The sequence below is a fragment of the Sorex fumeus genome, unplaced genomic scaffold, assembly GCF_029834395.1.
Source record: "Sorex fumeus unplaced genomic scaffold, SorFum_2.1 ptg000055l, whole genome shotgun sequence".
Classification (NCBI taxonomy): domain Eukaryota; kingdom Metazoa; phylum Chordata; class Mammalia; order Eulipotyphla; family Soricidae; genus Sorex; species Sorex fumeus.
Window position 1 is genome coordinate 1,127,299 of NW_026606112.1, and position 17,156 is coordinate 1,144,454.

The window sequence follows — 17,156 nt, forward strand, 5'->3', positions numbered from 1 at the left end:
TGCATTAGCAGGCATGATTCAGAAACTCACAAATGAATCTCGGAAGAGAGCAGCACTCTGCAGACATGCCTCCAGACCCTAAATATTTAAAACATTTTAGAATTCCAGGAGTGCATGGCTGCTTTGTGGCCACACAACATCTCATACTGTTCATAACACTCTATCACTTTATCACTGTCATCCTATTGTTCATCGATTTCCTCGAGCAGGCACCAGTAACGTCTCCTTCATCCTAGCCCTGAGATTTTAGAAAGTGCCACATTTGAGGTTCTTTCAGGGTCAGGAGAATGAGACTCATCATTGTTACTGGTTTTTGGCATATTGTATATGGGGAGTTTGCCAGACTCTGCCGTGTGGGCAGGATACTCTCGGTAGCCTGCCAGGTTCTCCAGAGTAAGAACTAGATAATAAGGTGTCACGTGACCGCATTTGCGGCTGCACTCTTCCAGGAGCTGGGTTTCAGAGTCTCTGGGTCTTGGCCATTAATGGGATTACACGGAGCCGAGGGCAGTTGGTGGGTGTAACGCGTACATACTGGAAGAAGGGGGTCTGGGTGGAGGAGGCCCAGTCCCGATCCAAGCAGGCTTGAAGGTCTAAGCCCGGGTCCTGCACACCTGGGTTCCTCTGCCAGTTCCTTCATGTGTGAGGAACTGCTATTCATAACAAGCAATACAAAATAAATTATTTAGTATCTGCCTATGGTCCAGGCTTGGATGATGGTGAGAAAATTCGGAATAATGGTGGTGGGAAGGTGTTATGGTGGTGGGATTGGTGTTGAAATGTTGAATGTAAACAATTATTGTGAACAATTTTATGAAAATAAAATTAAAAAATTAAAAGATAAAGTAATGTGGAGTTCATGCCTGCTTCAGTCAGTTTAATCAGTGGCTAAATAAATAGCAGTGCTCCTATGTGTTTTTTTTTTTAAAAATAATTGGTGAGAGGGAAGGCATCTGTAGAATAAAAACTCATATCAAACATATAATAGCTGGGGCTGGAGCAATAGAACAGCGGGTAGGGCGTTTGCCTTACACGCGGCCGACCCGGGTTTGATTCCCAGCATCCCATATGGTCCCCTGAGCACTGCCAGGAGTAACTCTTAAGTGCAGAGCCAGGAGAAACCCCTGTGCATCGCCAGGTGTGACCCAAAAAGAAAAATAACAACAACAACAACAACAACAACATATAATAGCAAGGCACAATAACTGTTAGGCCATTGTAGCCAGAAGAAGACTTGAAATCTCATAACCCAGAAATTGCAACTTTTTGATCTACGAAGTTGTTTTCCAAAAGAACAGTGAATCTCCTTTTGTCCAGTGTCCAGTTAGTGTTGGTCGTCTCTTTTGGTCTTACACTTCATCTGAGATAGCACAAATGTTTGAATAGGGTATTGTTCTCTGTCAGATCATACAAATTGCTTGGTATAAAAGCCATCTGTTGTCATCAGACCAGAATGGAATTCCATTTGCTCTCCTGAGTTGAGGACGGAGTGGGTTGTAGGAGTGGGAAGGGGGCTATTTTTAAGAAATAATTAGTTTTTGACAAATATTTGAAGCATCAGATATGAATTTCCATTTTCTAAATGTTTACCACACTGTATAATATGTAGGACACTATGAATCCCTAATTCAAATATCAATCTTATATTCCTAGAGAAATAAATATTTTCTCTTATTTTACATTGAGGCTCTCAGGGGTAACTTTTTCTCCATCATTCCTTAATGGCTTTCATAAACATTAAAATTTTTTATTTTTCTTTACTTTTCTTTTTTCCCATAGGTCACACCCAGCAGTGCTCAGGGATCACTCCTGGCTCTCTACTCAAGGATCATTCCTAATGGAGTTCAGGGAATCATATGGGGTGCTAGGGATCTGCCACTACTTACAAGGAACATATTTACTGTTTTCTATACAATATTTTTGACCTTTTAACTATACACTGTTTGTCTGATGCTTCATTTTACCAACTAATGAACTCAATAAGATTACAATCAACTTACTCAAATTACAGATTTCGGATCTAACTCAGAACTTTATAAACTTAGTATTTTAAACCAGTCATCACCACCTTTGGAGATGTCATTTCTTGTCCTGGATATATATAAATTGGTTAGGTAGGAGATATATAAGTTATTCAATAAACTGGCAAATGCAGAATAGTATATTCTCTGGGGAACTCTGGTAGGGCTGAAGTCAGTTGATCTTAGGAATCCTGATATTGTTGAGTTTTGTGGTTTTCTCCTCCCAGGGAATCGTGATTGCCTGCTCTTCAGCCCTGTGTATTTTTGCACTGAGTTTTTGATGTGTGATGGTTTGCATATACCAGATATGAATGCTGCAGAGAGTAGACCCAACTCCTGTCGGCATTGTGTTTCCCAGAGCTCCTACCCCAGAGGCCTGCTCTTAGCAGGAGCTCTATATATGCATGGCATAGGAACCATTGTTTTGACCTATGCTTGAGTACAGATAAGGAAGGGCCAATAGAAATGAAAAATCCATTATAGAGGATTCATTATCTGGGGTGTGAACAAAATGAAAACAATATATTCACTGTAACCCAGACTGCTTTGCAAGTACTAGTAGTTTATGAATGTGGTAGAAGTTCTTGCCACTTCTTAGACTTTCCTGTGGAAGTCATTTTAATCAGTATTTCACCTTATTCTGCTCCTGTGAGCACCATATGGTGTCCACTTTCCACTGAGCCAAAGCCAGAGCTTTATGCCACTTTGTGCAGAAAGCCCCCATTTTCTTGCATCGAAACTCACCCCATTTCCTTTGAATTTTTTCTCTCAGTATTTGACATACCATTCTCCATATGCTGAAACACACTGGAGGCAATTTCTCATTACTTTCCCTCAACTGAGCTGTTTTGCCAAATATAGCTCTACTGGGAATTGTAAATAAAAAAAAATCTACTTATTATGATATGTACATTGAAGCCACCTGCAGTGAATTTATTCTGGTAGTTGAATTAGTTCTCATTTTCAGTTTAAGTATATACTTTGAAAAATGAATTGCTAGGTCCAGAGATGTAGTACAATGGGTATGGTGCATTGCCTTGCAAACAACTGACTGGCATTCAGTCATGTGCATCACATCTGCCCGTATGCCCAGCCCCACTAGGAGTTATTCCTGAGCACACAAGCACACAGAGTAAGCCCTGAGCATAGCCAGGCATGCCCTCCAATGAATATGATTTGCTATACTGCTAGGATATCAGTATCTCCTGTGAGGTTTTTTGGGAAGTGTTCATCCCAAGCAGGAGGCCTCCCTAGGAAGATAGAGAAACCCTGCTTCCTCCAGTGATTGTTGGTCTACTGGTGATCTGTGATCAGCTAGATCACCCGGGCCAATGTTTAAGGCCTCCAAGGGCTATACCCAGCAATGCTCTGGGGACCATATGGTATTGGGGATTGATCTGGGGTCAGCCACATGTAAGCCACTCTGTAGTCTCTAGCCAGAATGATAGTTTTAAATGAAATTATTATATGGAGACCTGGCAAAGGATAGGATTCTGGTGCAGATTAATACAATTAAAGTTGAGGAAAATTTAAAGCTTCTCCTAATAGAGTATTTTGATTTTTAGAAAATCAACCTAAATCTTTGTGTGTGTGTGTGTGTGTGTGTGTGTGCGTGTGTGTGTGTGTGTATTGTGTGGGGGAGAATGCTTGGGAGATTAGCCCTGTTCACCTGTGGTTCATTGAGGCCACGTTGCTGCCATGTCATTGTTTAATACAGGGCTTGGTGTCATTGTTTAATACAGGGCTTGATGGGAAAAAGCATAGATTAGAGTAAGTCTTTGTTTAAAAAATCTAGTTTGGCTCTATCTTAGTTTAGGAAAGGACATCCATGGAAAAAAAATTTAACTAGGCATATAGCTAAAAATATTATGGAGCATTTCCATCTATTTCTTCCTTCCCTGAAGCTATATATGTCTTTTTTGAAATGAACTGAGTTGATGGTGGCTGATAAAAGATTTCTTGCCTGTAGAGCAGTTTCTGGAAACTATTTCACCTGTAAAACCCTAGAGTGGCCGGGGCTGGAGAGATAGCACAGCGGGTAGGGCGTTTGCCTTGCACGCGGCTGACCTGGGTTTGATTCCCAGCATCCCATATGGTCCCCTGAGCACTGCCAGGGGTAACTCCTGAGTGCAGAGCCAGGAGTAACCCCTGTGCATCGCCAGGTATGACCCAAAAAGAAAAAAAAAACCCTAGAGTGGAAAAGGTCCAGAGTTGTTCCCCCAGGATGGTTATGTTTTGGGTTGTTGAACCTTAGAGGATCTACTAACAGGGCTCAGTCTATCTGGTGCGGTTAATTCCAGTGCTATATGAAGGAGACTCAGTATTGTAGGGATTTAAACACCATTTTTTTTGTTCATTGAAAACACAAATATGCTGCACTTTTGTCTCCTTGGTGGTATCCCCACACTCTGTTGACCTGGCCATATAAGCTCTATGTGTATGTTAGTTAACTTATGCAAAATATCAGAAAACATTGTTTTCACAATCAGAAAAAATATTTTAAGACATGTGACACATTATACGAACTAGATAATTTTAGATGAGTGTTACTATTTTCATATTATCAGAAAAAAATTGTAGGATTATATCATTTTCTAACTTTAGATTTATGCCAGTTGAAGAAGTTATTTTTAATAATAGCTCTGGATGAAGTGATGTGGAATTTTTTAGTGGAGGAATACCACCTTAGCCTGCCTTTCAGTTGCCTGATAAATGAAGTTTGCATAACAAGGAGCAAATATAAGGAAAAGTGTGAGATTCAAAGTTTTCTACTTTACCAAACATCAACCTTAGTTAAGTTAGACCCATTGCAGAGAGTTCAGAGAGAACCAGGCCTTCCTTCTTATCCTACAGGGAATTGTAATCTGCCATGGAGTATAAAATACTCACTGACATTACACGATGAACTTTAAAGGGTCAAATGAGAGAGAGGTGGGGATTCTGAAGTTTGCAAGGCTCCAAAACAAAAATCCATGTTTTGGTGGCTTTAGCAAACTCAGGTGAAGAACTTAGAATTCCTAAAGGGTATAACTACATTCTCAGTTATTCTTTTGAATAATTTGATCCCTGTATGGGAATAAAAGGAGGTGGGGCAAAAGAGAAAGATTGTCTTTTAATTAATTAAGGTAAGGGATGAGGATGGAGAAGATGAGGGGCGAGGATGGAGAGGGCCAAGAGCTCTATGTCACGGAGAGATACCACTACATTCCACACAAGAGGGGAAATGCAGTCAAATAAAGGTTGAATTTAAAGAGGTCAGGGACTATGCCACCCACTCTGTCCAGCATTCAAGATGCAGTTGTTTTTTGCTAGACTTCTTTCTCTTACGTGGAGAGCCTTGTGGAGCTATGAAAACTGAAATCACGCTGCAAAGATGAGTGGACTTATCTAGGAGACAGTAGAGGGAGATTTTTCTTTTAAGCTATTTTCTCAATGGAAAAAAGGAAAAGCAAATGATTCAAAATCACTCGGCAGGGGGTGGAGGGTAGTATTGCCTCCTCCAATCTCTGATTCTGTGTGACCACTTGCTGGAAATCCTCCCTTGAGTTCCAGAATTTCATTTATTAGATTCTCAGAGGTGCTAATGGTGAAGGAACATCATTCAGAGTCTTAGGAGCGGGCTGATATAGCACCCACTCATCGAACGCCACTCTGGGGAATCTGGATGAGAGAGGAGTGCACAGGGCCTTTGTGTCCATAAGTGTCCAAGATCCCCGTGAAACAGAGCCTTGTTCAGTGTGATCTTTCTAGGCAAGCTGGTGCCAGGACACTTGTGCAGTGCCAGTCTGTGCTGCTGTGAGGTGTCGGCTGTAAAGTTATGTTTGGAAGTAAGTCTGTATCATAGATAAACAGATGCTTTGGCGTGGGTACATTGGTTTATCTTTATTTGCCTTTTTCAAAACATTTTTCGTCTCTGCTATGCATAGTTCCCATGCACCGACTGAAGTTCCTCTTGTTTGCTTACTGCTCTATTGGAACTGGAGCTTATTCTGGCCTCTGGGACTCACCTACTGCCCGTTGACTGTGGGGAAAGAATTCACTTTTCGTTAGCCACTGCAAAATGTGGCTTCCGTATCCTGGAAAGTATCCCAGTGATTCTGACATTCAGGGTCCCATGGGTGCTGACAGCTTCTGCATGAACATCTGGTTCTGCATAACACAAACCCAGACCTGAGACTCTTTTTGTCCATTTCCCTAGTAACTTTGAAAGAAGGGATGCAATACATTTTGTCCAAAAGAAATCCATTAGAATAAGGCTGTTAAATCAGAGCCTGCTAAGTCAAAATAGGTTACATTTGAGGTACTTGTTTGAAATCTGTCTGATACAATCTCTGTCTGATACACAGTCAAGGCTAATTAGATGGAGTGGAAACTATAGCATGTTCATTTTGATGGAGGCGTGAAGAGAGGTGGAGGAATTCTGTATTTAATAGAAAAAGCTGTGAAAACCTCAGAAGAGGAACTGTGCACTTAGGTCTGTCTTAACTTCTCACAATCCTTTGCCAGGAGTCACAAATCATGTCCTGCTGGACTCTCCTTCTCAAACCACTATCTTAGAATCTTAGATGTTAAGCGGTATATTGTAGAGGTCCTGCTGCATTGACCCAAGAAAGCTTAAAACTCAGCAAGGACCAGCATAATTCTTGCCTCCTCTAAATCTGGTCGGATCTGGGTCAGAGGAGGTCAGTGATTAAAGATAGCTAGACTGCTATTTCAGTCACTGGCATTTTCCACGTGATGGTGTTTGTTTTCATTGTTTTATGGAATAGACATCTAGAAACCAGTTTAAAAGTAAATACTATGAATTATATGATTGACTTATCCTTGGCCAGTATTCAAACCTTAAGGCTCAAAACAAATTCTTTTTCCTTCAATTTTATAAAGGTTTATTTGACAGGTCACACTTAATGCAATTCAGCTAAAAGAAAAATTACAATACAGTGATAGATTAGGCCTTTAGAATTTCACACACACACACACACACACACACACACACACACGACCAAAATCCTAATATATTCTATATTATATTTTCCCTCATCAACTTAAAAAAATCTTAAATTTGTGGGATTATTAAATTAGAACTATTAGATACGTCAAATGCTTTATTTTTTATTTTAGATATAGCTCCTATTTGAATTTTATTTAAAACTTATCTTTCACTATGCTCCCAATATTTTCCATGACATATGTTAAAAGAGCAACATGTAACATAATTCAGTGCTTTAGCCTAAATACACTTAGTACTTAATTACATCCTACAATATAACTAACTTGAGAAAAGCTGAAGTTTTTTTTTTCATCTGTTGTGAAATGATTTTTTTACACTACCAGAATATTGTTTTGATTTCTATGTATGTTGGATCCAAGCTCAAGTTTTAGGGAACTATGCATATCCAATCTAATTTCTGTATTCTGGCTTTGTATCCCAGGAGTGAAATAATAAGGAGGGTAGAAACATCCTTGGTTCTAACAAGCCTCCAGCTAATGCGAGCCTGTGGTTCCAGGGACAGCCTACTGAGTAGCAAGTTTCTATAATTTGTCAGTGAAATGATTCTCTGCATAATTAGCATTCTTTTTTAAAGAGATGATTTATTTACAGCTATCAGTAACTTTATAAATAACGTTTCTTTAATTAAAGAAAGATTTATTTTTAACAGTGGAGTCAATATTACTGTTTTATACATCCTGCAATGGTCTGTATTTTTCAGAGTGTAGTTACTTTATGTCATGACACTGAGAATTCTAAGTAGATAAGTTATAATTTCAAAAATTAATTTTGGCCATACCCAGTGGAACTCAGGGTTCATTCACACCTCTGTGCTCAGAGAACACTGTTGCTGGGCTGGTGGGCCCATATGTGGTGCCAGCAGTAGAACCCAGGTTGGCTACTTGCAAGGCAAACACTTTGACCCCTGTACCATTTCTCCAACCCCAAGAATTCTCAATGTAATGATATAAAAGTAAATTAATACTTGCATAATCCACACAGTATAGCCTTCAAGACAAATATCAAATAGCCATCAAATAAACAAATTCAAATTATTGATAATAATTTTTGCTTGTTAGGTTTATAGTCAGCGAATTTTGTAAATTGCTGATGGAGTGAGAATTGCTACAGATTCTAAGATAAGTAACCATATTATGTCTGAGAAAAGTGGCTCAGGATACCCTGAAGTTGGTGAGGCCCTTTTGTGTAGAACACAATAATACAATATATTTCAGTGTTATTTGAGATAGTGGTTAAAAAATGAAAAATGTGATTTCTATGAAAAGGAAAATAATTGAGTACCTTAGAATATCATTGTGTAAAATGGAGCTGTTTCAATTCTACTTGTGCATATCTATCCAAACAACTTAGTATACCAGTTCCAAAAAATATGCACGCCTATATTCATTGTAGCACTATTTATGATAGCTAAGATATGAAACAACACAAGTGTTCAAAGACAGATGAAGGGATAAAAAAGCTGTGCTTTTGTATTCACCATATTTACCTGTTAGAAAATAGGAAGTCTTGGGACTAGAGCAGTAACACATTGGGCCAGGCATTTGCCTTCAGTGCAGCCAATTCAGGTTCAATCCCTGGCATCCAATATGCTGCCAGTACCATATATCCTCAAATACCACCAGAATTGATACCTGAGTGCAAAGCCAAGAATAACTCCTGAGCATCACCGATGTGCACCCCCAAAATTAAATCTTCTCTATTGTATCATGTTAAATCGAATAAATCAGAAGGAGAAAGGCAAATATCATATGATCTCAATCATATGGGTGTATAAACAAAGGAAATGAAGATACAAGATCTAGTGATAAAACAAACTCCTGGATTCTAAGGTTACCAGTAGGACAGGAGAGGAGTAGGCTGAAAGGATCCAATGAGCAGTTGGGAAATAGGCACTTTTTGGGGGATGTGATGTGGTAAAATTTCCCCTTAAATATATAAATATTTATATTCTCAGAAACCTCTATTACCTTAATAAAACAAACCAATAAAACCCAATAACAGTTGTTTCTCCGCTGAAGTAGGTCAGTTTTGTGCTTATCTCTGGTTCCCTAAAAGCAAGATGTGAGATCAACCAAAGTGAATTAATTGACTGGTGATTTAGAACAAGAATGAAAATCCTATGTAGGCACCCCAGACAAGTTTCTTAACTTCATTTAAGGAGGAACATAGACTGATAACTTTTCTGGCTTACCTCGTTATTATCTAGTTTAGGTAATTAACTAGCAGGTATTAAATACTCCCCTGCTAACCTTTTTCTAGCCTTCTCTGAAATTAAGATTTTTATTCGTACCTATTATGGAATCACGGAGGTTCAAATCTATATCCTCAATGAATGAGAAGGGAACTGTGCCTGAAAATTTCTTGTTGCCTGATGCAGGTCTGGACTTTTCATTTCCCTCCTGTACTACTGGGTAAAGTCATGTGTCTTGTGAATCTCATCATTTGTCTGACCCATCATAATGGATGTCTCCATATGACTAGTTATTTTTTAAACCTAGAGATTAAGTCTCTAGGCTTTGTCTTGAGATCATCTATTATGTCGTAAATGGGAAAGTCAGTTTTAGAGAAATAATTTTATAGAGAAAAGAAAGCAAAATTGCCTATGTACATACCTGTCAAGAGAAAAGTGTGCAAGGATGCAGCCACTGGTCTTCCTCACCTGAACAGAGTAGTGTTAGATGAAGAAAGACTGCCACTATTCCATTAAAGTCATCTGGTTTCCTTAGTTACACACTTACATTGATTTAGAATTTTGATATAATTTGTTGGCAGCCAATGATCTACTTTAAAAAAATCTTGGATGTGTGCATTTTTGCAGGAGGCCACGTTTTACACCAACTCTTCACTGAGAGAAAACTTAGGGATAGAGAATGGGGAAGAGAAGTTGAGGAGAATATCTTGTTCCAGTGGGGGTAGAGGTTCCTTTCAGAAACTACTGGAAGGCAGGTTGAGAGAGGGGCAAGTGCAGAAAGGTGGGTTAGTGAAAGGCAGAGAGGATTAATTGGACCAAGGTTGAGCAGAAATGACAGCAGGTGAGGAAGACCAGATCTCGGAGTCCATGAAAGTCCACTGGTGTCCACCTGCTGCAGTGGTATGAAGACTCCTGGATTTGGGAAATCAGTTGCAACACTCATATCCCACTAAAAGTAACCCAGCATAATGGCACTCGGGTTTTTTTTTTTTTTTTTTTACTTGTGAACTAACCAACATCTGCAAAGTGGGAACATTTCAAGGAGGGTCAGTTAAGATTACAGAGCTTGAAAGGGTGTTCTAGACTGATGGCAGAGGAAGTTTATATTCAGTCTGTCTGATGGAGATAACCTTTGCACCTGCTCACACTAGTAAGTTAATCTGAGAAGTCTGTTTCAAGTGAATGTTTAAATAGTGGGTCATATTTTTTTGTAGCTGTTTTTTTTTGTTACTATATAACTTATATAATCAAATTCTTTTTTGAGTTGGGATTTGGGTCACATGTCATGGTGCTTGGGAGACCAGTCTCAGTGCTGGAGATGGTACAAGAGTCACCCCACATGCAAGGCAAGAACCTTAACTCCAGTATTATCTCTCCAGCCCTAAAATTAATTTTTTTTTAAATTTTTGGGTCACACTCAACAATGCACAGGGGTTACTCCTGGCTCTGCACTCAGGAATTACTCCTGGCGGTGCTCAGTGGACCATATGGAGTGCGGGGAATCGAACCCGGGTTGGCCATGTGCAAGGCAAATGCCCTACCCGCTGTGCTATCACTCCAGCCCCTGAAATTAATTTTTAACTATATAGTTTAGTGGATTTCATGATACCCACAGGATTATGCACCAATTCCCACTAATTCCAGAATATTCTTGTCGCCTCTACATAAAAGAAATTTTATATATTAGTGGGGCTGGAGCGATAGCACAGCGGGTAGGGCGTTCGCCTTACAAGCGGCCAACATGGCCGACCCGAGTTCGATTCCTCCGCCCCTCTCGGAGAGCCCGGCAAGCTACCGAGAGTATTCGATATGCCAGACACAGTAACAATAAAGTCTCCAATGGAGACGTTACTGGGCCCGCTCGAGCAAATCGACGATCAACGGGAGGGCCTTTACCTTTTACCTTATATATTAGCAGTCAGCCCCCATTTCTGCTCTCTATAAGTTCCTGGTAGTTTCTATAATTTGTCCATTTAGGATGGTGTTTTATGTAAGTGGGATCATACTGTGTGTAGTTTTATATGTATACATATATATGTTTGACTTTTAAACCACATCATCTTCCCAAGATTCATCTTTATCAATACATGGACAAGACTTCATTCCTTTCTATGATTGAATAATATTTCAAAGTGATAGCACAGCGGTAGGGCGTTTGCCTTGCACGCAGCCAACATGGCCGACCTGAGTTCGATTCCTCCGCCCCTCTCGGAGAGCCCGGCAAGCTACCGAGAGTATCTCGCCCGCACGGCAGAGCCTGGCAAGCTCCCCGTGACGTATTCGATATGCCAGACACAGTAACAACAAAGTCTCCAATGGAGACGTTACTGGGCCCGCTCGAGCAAATCGATGATCAACGGGAGGGCCTTTACTTTACTTTTAATATTTCATTATATGAGAATATGCACTATTTTGTTTATCCACTGATTTGTTGATGAAAGTTTTGGTGGTTTTCACATTTGAGCTATTATGAATAACGTTTCAATGAGCATTTGTGCATGTCTGAGTCTTTGTGTGAACATAAGTTCTCAGTTCTTTTGGAAATACACCTGGGTGGAAGATCTGAGTCATATAGTTACCCAGTCTCATATATCAAGGACCTGCTAATGTATTTTCCTAATATATGTGGAGGTAGTTTGTAACATGAGTTCTACTAGATCTATTACTGTATTTTAGTAAGTCTGTGTAAGATCCCAATGATTTCATATGATACTGAATACAAAGGAGTATCCCTAGAACCAGCTTTCCATCTGGAAAATATTTCCAAAGCACCTTTGTGCCGCCACCTCATTGCTCTGTGGGCATAACTGTGAGCAGAGTAATAGGGAAGGTTTCCCTTGCCACAGATCTTTAAGCTGGAAAAGGAGACAGCCTTTCCATAAATCCTCTCAGCTAAATATCTAGTAAAACCATGATCCCAGCTCTGAGGAAGCGCGTGCATGTTTTTTGGTGACAGAGTGAGTGTCAAGGCAACATCGCCTGGAAAGCAGTGTTAAAAGTTGAAATCAAGAAAATGTGTCGACAGTATCTGGCTGTGACTGGAAGGAAAGTGTGATCTAGTGGTGGAAACCTGAGCAAAGGAGTGAGGTAGAAAGGGGAACTTGCTTTCACCACAGTTAGTTGTGGGACAGGTGGAGGAGGTGATGGGGGAAGGGTGGTCAGTAGGAACTGCATTATCTAAAGCTGTGTAATATCAGATTTATTTTATGAGCGAAAGGGAAACCTGAAGAGTTTGGGGTAAGGGTTACCTCATTCTGTGTACATTTGTAAGGATACAAATGTGTTAATAAGCCTCAGACATTTATATTAATGCTATTGTAAATCATGATGCCTTGATGAATTAATTTGGATTGGAAAAAATTATTAACTCTATACTACTGTGACAATTTAATGGGGAGAAGGAAAAGATACCCATCTGCATCAGGTCTGTGTCTATGTCAGACTCTTCGCAGGACTCAAAACTCTCAGTGGTGCTGCGGGCCACCTAGGAAGGGAGCTAAGACAGTGATCTGGGTTCCTGAAAGATCAGAGGACTTCTTGGTTCCCCCCATCATCTCCCCCCTGCCATGAAAGAGCCACAATTAAAATTGGCCACTGCCGCATCATTGTTGTGCTCATGTGTCCCAAGATGTTGTCCCTACCCCAGCAATGCTGCCTCGGCCCCCTGCCACGCTGCTTGCTTCCAGAATACCCCCCAGACCCCTTAAAGGTATTTTAGGTGCCCAGGTTTGGAGAATAAGAAGATCAAAGACCAGTGTTGTGTCTTTCCTGAGATATTTATTTTTAGAAAGCACAGGAAGCAGAATGGATCTTCCCATTTTAACTTAGCATTTATCTATAATTTTCTAATTATGAAAGTAGTATAGAGGCCTGCTACCTGCCTCGGGCATCCAAGCACTAGAGGAAGGGAGTCTGGTTTTTGTTTTTCTTTTTTTCTGAAACGTTTACCTTTATGGGTAGTGCTCTTAGGATGTTTACCTTTTATTGTTCAGAGGTTTGTTTTGTTTTGTTTGCAATTTTATATTGTAAAAATGTGTGTGCATATTTTTCAAGTCAAGAGAGTGATTTGTATAGCAATTAATATGTTCTATAAAAATGGACTGAATCCCATGTCTATTGAAAACAAATGTTAATAAGTAGAATACAAGTAAATGCATATGCCTCTTAAAGCACTGCAGCGCTGTCCTCCCGCTGTTTATCAATTTTCTCTAGCGGGTCCAGTAACGTCTCCATTTTGAGACTTGTTACTGTGTTTGGCATATGAATACATCACAGGTAGCTTACCAGGCTTTACCGTGCAGGCGAAATGCTCTTAGTAGCTTTCCAGGCTCTCTGAGAGGGGCAGAGGAATCGAGCCTGGGTCTGCCAGGCTGGCCACGTGCAAGGCAAACACCCTACTGCTGTGCTATCGCTCCAGTCCTTCAAAGCAAAAGAAAAGAAAAAAATGTCTGCAAGTCTGATAAATTGAGACCTCAATACAAAAATGCTAAATGGTAAAAAAAATAAAAAAATTTAAAAAATTAAAATAAAACTGTTGCCTGAAAAAACTGAAAGAAAAAAATATACTGAATGGTTCAGTGTATGTGAAATGCAAGGTGAATCATGGCATTTAATTGATCTTTACCTCTGAGAAGGGAGAGTGGGTTGTAAGTGGGCAGGAGGCAACTTTCTGCTATTTTGCAAATTGCTCAGCCTGGTAGATTTCCAGGTGTTCAAATGGAACTCTTAAATTCTTTGTGGTTTGTTGTTCGACGCCAGTAAACAGAAGAAAATTTCCTGAGCGTGAGCCAGGCAGGTGCTTCATGCCGGAAGCAGCTGGGCTCACAGCAACAGCGAGGTAGCAGCAAGTAGAGCCGTTGAGCCCCAGCAAAGCAGGCAGCCAATGCTCGGGTCCATGCTCATGTCCTGGTGTGGGACATTTAGTGACCTGATTTTTCCGGTTAATCTCGAAGTTTTTTCTTTCATGTTCAATCTCTAGATTTTAAAAATAGTAGATGACAGGCAGGAGAGATAGTCAGGGCCTAAGATTCTTGCCTTGCTCATGATTGGCCTTGGTTCAGTCCTTGACTCTAATGCGTATGGTCCTCTGAGACCCACCAGGAGTGATCTCTGAGCACAGAGCCTGGAGTACAGCCCTGAGCATAGTCACGTGCATCCCCAAATAGATAATATATATATACATATATTATGTATACATATATATTTTATACACAAATATATATGTATGCTGCTACTTTTTTTTCCCAACACCAGTGTTGCTATTGACCAGATGCCCGAGGTACTGTTGAACCATGCTTTCCCGATTTAAATCACTCCAGCCTTCCAGCCTCAACATTCAGTGTTAGTTTATCTTGGTAATTATTGATCTGAAGAGCACTTTGCCAATGCTCCTTGTTGAATACTGATTATGTTATGCTGCATGGTTAAGGATTTAAGAGAGAGTGCTTACATTTACTCTGTGAAACAATCAATTTTGAAGAAGGTCCCACAAGCAATGGCAGAGATTGTCTCTAAACACCGGACCATTTAACTCTCTGCATGCAAGACAAATGCCTTTCCCAGAGAGATAACAGAGTGGGTAGGGCACTTTCCTTGCATCTAGTCAACTTGTGTTCAATCCCTGGCACCCTATCTGGTTCCCTGAACCTGCCAAGAGTAAGCCCTGAGCACTGCTGGCTGTGACCCTCAACATACAAATAGCACTTTGCCAATCCTCAAAGGGTTTCAGGAACCCGAGGAGATGACATTACTTCTGTGGATGAGCTTGGGTAAACTTAGTAGATATATGAATAATTAGGATGCAGTAATCAGTGGTATGAGTATTTAAAACATGGAGCTTTGACTTTTCATATAGTTATAGATGTTGTATTAGAAATACTTTTAGATTTCCAACTTTGTATTAAAGGTAAAGGCCCTCCCGTTGATCATCGATTTGCTCGAGCGGGCCTAGTAATGTCTCCATTGGAGACTTTGTTGTTACTGTGTTTGGCATATCGAATACGTCACGGGGAGCTTGCCAGGCTTTGCAGAGCGGGCGAGATAGTCTCGGTAGCTTACCGGGCTCTCCGAGAGGGGCAGAGGAATCGAATTCGGGTCAGCCATGTTGGCCGCATGCAAGGCAAACGCCCTACCTCTGTGCTATCGCTCTAACTTTGTATTATTGTTATTATTAATCCTGTTTTATTAGCCAATAAAATTCTTTTAATGAAATACATCTGTAATATATTTCTTGTTGCATTAATACACTTAAAAATTTAAGTAACTTTATTCCTAGGAGTGTGATGAGGCTGCCAGAGATAAAGAAATGAATGAGACACTGTTTCTTGGTTCAGGGAATTTCGGAATATAAAGGGATTATATTTATTGGCATTGTTCAATATTTTATATGTGATTTAAGATAATACTGAGTTTAAGACCTGTTGGTGTATAATTAATGTTAAATTTCCTGTTTGATATTTGGGGAGTTAGTGTCATTGAGATTTTCTTCATCTCGTCTCACAAAAATGAACTTGAATCTTTTATTTTTGTACATATATATTAGTCTTTCAGCAAATATTTGCCGAGCAAGAGCAACCCCTTTTTTGCCAGTTAGTGAGTCTTTCCCAGAAAATTTAATGTTAAAACAAAGCAAATATTAGCTATGCTTTTCATGGAATTACCTGTGGGATAAATTTATTCACTGACCTTGACTTCCTTTTCTCTTGAGTACTAAGTGTTACGCTTATCTTCCTCACATTACTCTCTTTCCTGTTTCTTTAATTTTATCTTTCTGGTGTCTATTGATATATTCAGCATTATGCCAGAGGGCTTTACATAGAAGGAAAAAATACAAAAGGCCTATTGAAAACTTTTGTAAAACAAGTAGAGAGACAGGGAAGAAATATCAACCTTTACAATAAAATAACCTTTTGTATCTATTCCTTCTCAGTAAACCAAATGCAGAAACTTGTCTTCTTTTGCCTTATGATAAATGTAAAAGTGCTGTCTTTTTCTGTTAGTTTTTGTGTTGAATATTTAGTTATTATTTAGAACTCAAATCCTCTTCTGCTTGTAATTTAAAAAGATTTTTGAACCATTGCTATCCTTCCTTCCTTCCTTCCTTCCTTCCTCTTTTTCTCTCTTTCTCTTTCCCTCCCTCCCTCCCTCCCTCCCTCCCTCCCTCCCTTCCTTCCTCCCTCCCTCCCTCCCTCCCTCCCTTCCTTCCTTCCTTCCTTCCTTCCTCTTTTTCTCTCTTTCTCTTTCCCTCCCTCCCTCCCTCCCTCCCTCCCTCCCTCCCTCCCTTCCTTCCTTCCTTCCTTCCTTCCTTCCTTCCTTCCTTCCTTCCTTCCTTCCTTCCTTCCTCTCTCTTTTTCTCTCTTTCTCTTTCCCTCCCTCCCTCCCTCCCTCCCTCCCTCCCTCCCTTCCTTCCTTCCTTCCTTCCTTCCTTCCTTCCTTCCTTCCTTCCTTCTCTCCTTCCTTCTCTCCTTCCTTCCTTCCTTCCTTCCTTCCTTCCTTCCTTCCTTCCTTCCTTCCTTCCTTCCTTCTCTCTTTCATTTTTACTAACATCACTGCCTTTATGGCTTCTGAAATGCCTTTGAACTTGTCAGTTCCCCTTTTATGTCATTTCCCTGGCCTTGTAATTCTCTATATGCTGAAAAAAAACTCTTAGCATCTGTAATGAGATTATGCCTGTTGGTAATGTGTAATTGGGGGATAAGAAACATAGCATTAGTGGTTTCTAATTCTTTATTATCTTTCTAGAACTTTGCTGTTTAAATTAGTTTTTAAACTTGGACAAATTTTAGCTAGTTGATTTACTTGAAGCTGTTTGTTTAATACATCATAAATTGGCTTTTAAGAAATTATTAAAAAGGTTGGCTAAAATGTCATATTTTTTCTTTCCAGTTTTGAGAAATGGTGCTTGGGAAATTGTGCACTGGGAAAAGGTATGCGT

At 40.0% G+C, this 17,156-nt stretch overlaps 1 protein-coding gene across 3 annotated transcripts in view; it reads left to right on the forward strand.

Moving 5' to 3' along the window:
* Positions 1-17,156, forward strand: part of ATP8A1 (ATPase phospholipid transporting 8A1) — a 244,009-nt gene that overhangs the window by 37,596 nt on the left and 189,257 nt on the right. For all 3 annotated transcript variants that reach the window (XM_056125630.1, XM_056125629.1, XM_056125631.1), the window contains one exon: positions 17,108-17,148. In XM_056125630.1, coding sequence (XP_055981605.1) covers positions 17,108-17,148 — 41 coding nt within the window. The remainder of the gene's footprint in view (positions 1-17,107; positions 17,149-17,156) is intronic.